The sequence below is a fragment of the Dufourea novaeangliae genome, unplaced genomic scaffold (assembly GCF_001272555.1).
Source record: "Dufourea novaeangliae isolate 0120121106 unplaced genomic scaffold, ASM127255v1 scaffold196, whole genome shotgun sequence".
NCBI classification, from domain to species: Eukaryota; Metazoa; Arthropoda; class Insecta; order Hymenoptera; family Halictidae; genus Dufourea; species Dufourea novaeangliae.
Window position 1 is genome coordinate 413,859 of NW_015374090.1, and position 4,774 is coordinate 418,632.

At 45.5% G+C, this 4,774-nt stretch overlaps 1 protein-coding gene across 1 annotated transcript; it reads right to left on the minus strand.

The window, feature by feature from the left end:
• Positions 1–690: 690 nt before the first annotated feature.
• On the minus strand, positions 691–3,046 carry LOC107190767 (probable sodium/potassium/calcium exchanger CG1090). The gene is made up of 7 exons (XM_015579640.1): positions 2,920–3,046; positions 2,650–2,762; positions 2,383–2,558; positions 2,079–2,305; positions 1,680–1,979; positions 1,341–1,574; positions 691–897 (listed from the first exon to the last, which is right to left on the minus strand). The coding sequence occupies exons 1-7, from the start codon at positions 3,044–3,046 to the stop codon at positions 698–700; spliced, it is 1,377 nt and encodes a 458-aa protein (XP_015435126.1). The 3' UTR covers positions 691–697.
• Positions 3,047–4,774: the final 1,728 nt, after the last annotated feature.

Genomic DNA, 4,774 nt, shown 5'->3' on the forward strand with positions numbered 1-4,774 from the left:
GCGAAAGAAAACTCGGTTATTTGACATGTTACTTTCGTCTGTACTAGCCACGAAACGTTTTTCGCGGAGATACCGCGTTCGTCGCTGGGAATGTAATCGTGTGTCAGCAGCAAATCGGAATACCAACTCGATGGAAGTAAATCGACTGTATGTAGAAAACTATTTAGTTGCTAGAGTCTTTGTTCCGGAGAATCTCTAAACAATGCGATCCTTCTCGAGAACGACTAAATCAAACGAAAACTACCCCAAAAAGGATATTATAGCCGTGTGCAATCTCAATTCCGTGGCAAAATGGAACACGTGCCCCCTTCCTGCCCCCACTTCCAACATTGCACTCTTCGCTTTCGGCCGTGCGTTTCTTTGTTTTTCTTCCTCTGTTTCTTCTTCTTCTTGCTCTTCCAATTAGTTTCATTTTCAATGGATTCCAGCGCAGAACAACAACAGAACGGGAAATGGAAGAGAAAGGAAGAGAGGCGTGAAGGAAACGAAAATACAGGAACGAGAAGAAGCAGAAGAAGAAGAAAAAGAAGAAGATGAAGATGAAGATGAAGAAGATGAAGAAGAAAAAGAATGCTCACGAGTTCATCGGTTGTTGACACGACGGAATCGTTGAACGGTCCACTATCTCGTGGTTTTTTCCAGCAAATAGCATAGGGTCATGTCTACTGACGTAAGGCCCGCCTCGGACCGTGTTGCTTTAAAACGAGCTAAAACATACCGGGGGATTCATTTCACCGAACACGTTCAACTCGTACAGCGAGGCGAACACGATGAACACCAAGTACCAAAGCATCAGTACCACTCCGTATCGTCGGTCCAGCTTCCAGCCGTTCATATGGGTTGCTAGTACCAAAAATACCACCGTCGACAGCAGAGACACCGTTGAGTACGTTAAGCCTGCACACCGTAATAACAAGAAAGAGAAAGGCAGATAGATAGACAGATAGACGTATAAACAAACAGACAAACCCACATATACAGACGTACACACGCACGCTGGCATAGAACGGGATAATATGTAGATAGCGCTGATGGGAGTCTGTACTCGAAAGGACAGAGAAGGTCGTTAGGGGGTGATGATTTTGGAAATAGAGAAAAATTCAGGGGAAAAGACTGATTCATGTTGAGAAAGAAATAAACAAAGAGAGAGAGAGAGAGAGAGAGAGAGAGAGAGAGAGAGAGAGAGAGAGAGAGAGAGAAGGGGAACGCGATTAGATTATCGTTTCAACAATATTGGTCGTTCGATGACGTTAATTTTCGTGGCAAGTACAGAAAGGGCGAAACGAAACCGCGAGTCTGGGTTAGAGAATACGATTTACGGTGGTTCGGCGTGAGCTTACCTCGGCTGGTGACGTTTACATGGGAACCAGGCTGTATCATAGCTGTTTGTATGAACCACGGAAGCCCAAGGCAAACTAGGATATCGAAGACGTTACTACCAACGGCGTTGCTCACCGCCATGTCACCGAGGCCTTCTTTGATTACCGCCAACGAGGAGAGAGCGTCCGGTACGCTCACGCCGGCAGCGACAAAAGTCAGACCCATCACCGTGTCCGGTATACCGAGAGTGCTGCCTGTCGAACAAAACCTCAAGTTGACGCCGATCATTTCGCGTACACATACATATGTACATCGAATGTAGCTATCACAGTCTTCTCGTCCTTTGGGGAACGACTCACCTATGATCGTAATCATCCAAACCATGATATAACTGTAGAAACTGATCCACACCATCGACACGCAGAAAGTGAACGGATACCAGTTTCGGAACTTTTCCTGTCGACAATCGGGCATCGTCGCACGACACATGAAATGTATGGGATACACGAGTCCCCATGTAAACAAGGTCCATTTACTGGCGTCAAGGGGCTTTTCCAACGGCGAGGCTTCGTTAGGATCGGGCTCTTTCGCTTTGTAGTACTCTGGTTGCTTCGGAACCGGTGGATCGTTCGTTTCGGAAACAGGACCTCCTAATCCTCCTGCAAAGCCAAGAAATAGTTATTTCATTTCGTTTCGATACGTTTCTCTATGAATCACTTCCCGCTGTTGTGTCGTGTCGTATCGTATCGCTCGAATACCTTCTTGAATTTTATGTTGATCCGTGACAGGCGAATTCGGACCAGTATAAGACAGTCGATCCTCTTGCAACGATCTGTAACTGACGAGCGCGCTTTCCTCCGCTGGCTCATCGTCTTTCGGTAGGAAGGGTATATCGTAAGATTTCGCCCATCGTTCTAATCTGCTGTTAAAAGACAACGCGACGCAGTATACCGCGTACATGATCAGCATGAACAGGGACTCCATCCTGAAATTACATATCTCTTTCGCGTAAAAATATTCTGATTCACACATTCGGCGAACAAGCCAGAACGGACATCTTACCAAGATATTGATTCGTTGTAAATTGTACCAAGCATCACGAGTATCGACACCGCATAGAAAAAACAATCCCGGCACAGAGGCCACCAATTCAGCTTGGACACTGTTGTGGTGCACAGCCCACAAACCGATATCACGAACATTATATTGAACACCGCGCTTCCGATGACACCGCTCACCTGTAAACGTTTCCCAATAGTAAACGGAATGCTTGTAATCGTTACTCTGGAGCGTCCATAGTTTACATTCTACACTCTACACTCTACTTACTCCGATGTCATCTTTTGCAAAGAAAACTCCGATTACGACGGTCGCCAGTTCCGGTGCCGACGAGCCGGCGGCCATGAAAGTTGCACCGGCAACGTCCGGAGACAATCGTAGCTCTACGCGCAAAATCAATTAGATGCACCTGTATGTAGAAATGCTCAACGAGCCGTTCCTCGTTAAATATTCTAAATGCATTATTGATCATTCTGGCAAAGTACAGAGCTCGGTTCATTTTCGAACCGAGTTCAAGCCTATCGAACGGCCTATTCTCACCTTCGCAAATCCTGTCCAAACTGGAGACAAAGTAATCGTCACAGACGATCGCGAGACCCAAAAACGTATAAACAGCAACCAAAATGTGTATAATCAATCCACCGTGCTTCCTAGCGTTCGGTCCCATCAGCGGTCTTGGAAATTGCTCGATAGCAGGTGGTGAACAGTTTTCCCTTCGTGGTCTCCAAGTCGCGCGTTCATATTTCATCGTGGTGATCGATGGAGCCTAAAATCTCGAATCACGAGTACGTTTCGTATGACTCGCGAGTTCGCGCGTTTGCGTATCGATTCTAATGCGCGCAGAAGAAAGAAAGGGAGAAAGAAAGAAAGAAAGAAATAACACGAACCGACACCCGGACACAAGTTCCGAAACACACGGAAATATAATATATTTAACGAAATAAATATATTCGTATGATAAAATGAAATGGAAGAAAATAAAGCGGACCGAAATTAAAGGGTGGGAAAGAGAGACAGAGATTATGCCCAAAGAAAAATGCACCATGCCCTACCGTTGTACTTCTCGGGATGTTCTTCGTTGCAGGTATCGAGATCTCCTTTCTCAAATCGGTTCCTCTTCCCCGTGTCTCTCCTTTCGATTGTCCGCGTGTCGCCTTCGACTTTTCTTCCGGTATTTTTTCCTCTTTTCGACTCGCCTCCTCTTTCATACTTTTCCCTCGCTCTCTCGGTAACTTTTCTGCGGATACATTTTGCGCTTCTTTCACCTTTGTCCGTTCTACCTCTGTATTCGCTGCCGCCGTTATCGTTGTTTTCGTGCTTGCGGTCGCCCCCGCACCCGTCTGCGCCACCGTCTCCAACGTGCTAGGCTCCAAAGTCGTTTCTACGATCCAGATTTCCCCGTAATCCGTCGAACTGGGATGGGTAGCCGTCGCTTCTTCGGTGGAAATTTTCGCAGACGATACATACTGCGCGAATACGTAGACGAAGAACAAAGCAAAACGGAGAGACCATCTTTTGCGTCGGCAATCATTACGTGATTGGTCCCTTCTCATTATCCTCGCCTGGAACATATTGCGAAAAGCAATTTTTATTAAACATATTTCTATATTGTCTAATTTTATTGTCCATAGAACTGTGTACCAGAAGTAGCTAATGCACACTACTAATTGTAAATTTTACATGCTTAATACACACGATACATCTGACCTGAGACATCACCCGCGTCTCGTCGTTGATCGTGCAAACATGACACGAACCAAGGGCAATTACACATACATACACACAGAAATCCAACAGGCTAGTTTTACGAAAAGTACACGCATCTGTACACGTATGCACGTATTTGGTAATTCCAGCTGTTTCGGTACGAGTACAGTTTCCTTCGAGAGTTTAATCGACGGTAGGTAGTCGATTACAATACACGTATTTTTGCCGCATCTTTTCTGTTCCAGCGAGTGCTTCTTTTTTACATTATTTAGATTTTATCGATTCGATTACCGAATGCGTCATATTCGTTAACCAGACATTAAACAGGTCCGTTTAAAAACCGAAAATAACGTTATTATCGAATACTTAACCCAGACTACAAAAATGTGTAAAAAAATTCGCAAGTGCTCGTAAAAATTGAGTCGGTCGCGAATGTGACCCAGTTCGGTGGTTGTAGCGATCATTAAACGATACGGGTATGAGTCACGTAGAAAAGTACGAAGCTCGAAGTTCGGCTGACCCGTTTTACGGGAACTTTACAATCTTATACGCCCCCCCTGTGTTCGTTCTTACGAATCGTGTTCGCGCGTATGCACACAAGCACAGAACAACAAGCGACCACAAACGCTTGAACAATTCCTCCGACAATTTGGTACTTGCTCGTTCGACAGTGGGTCATCGCGTTGCA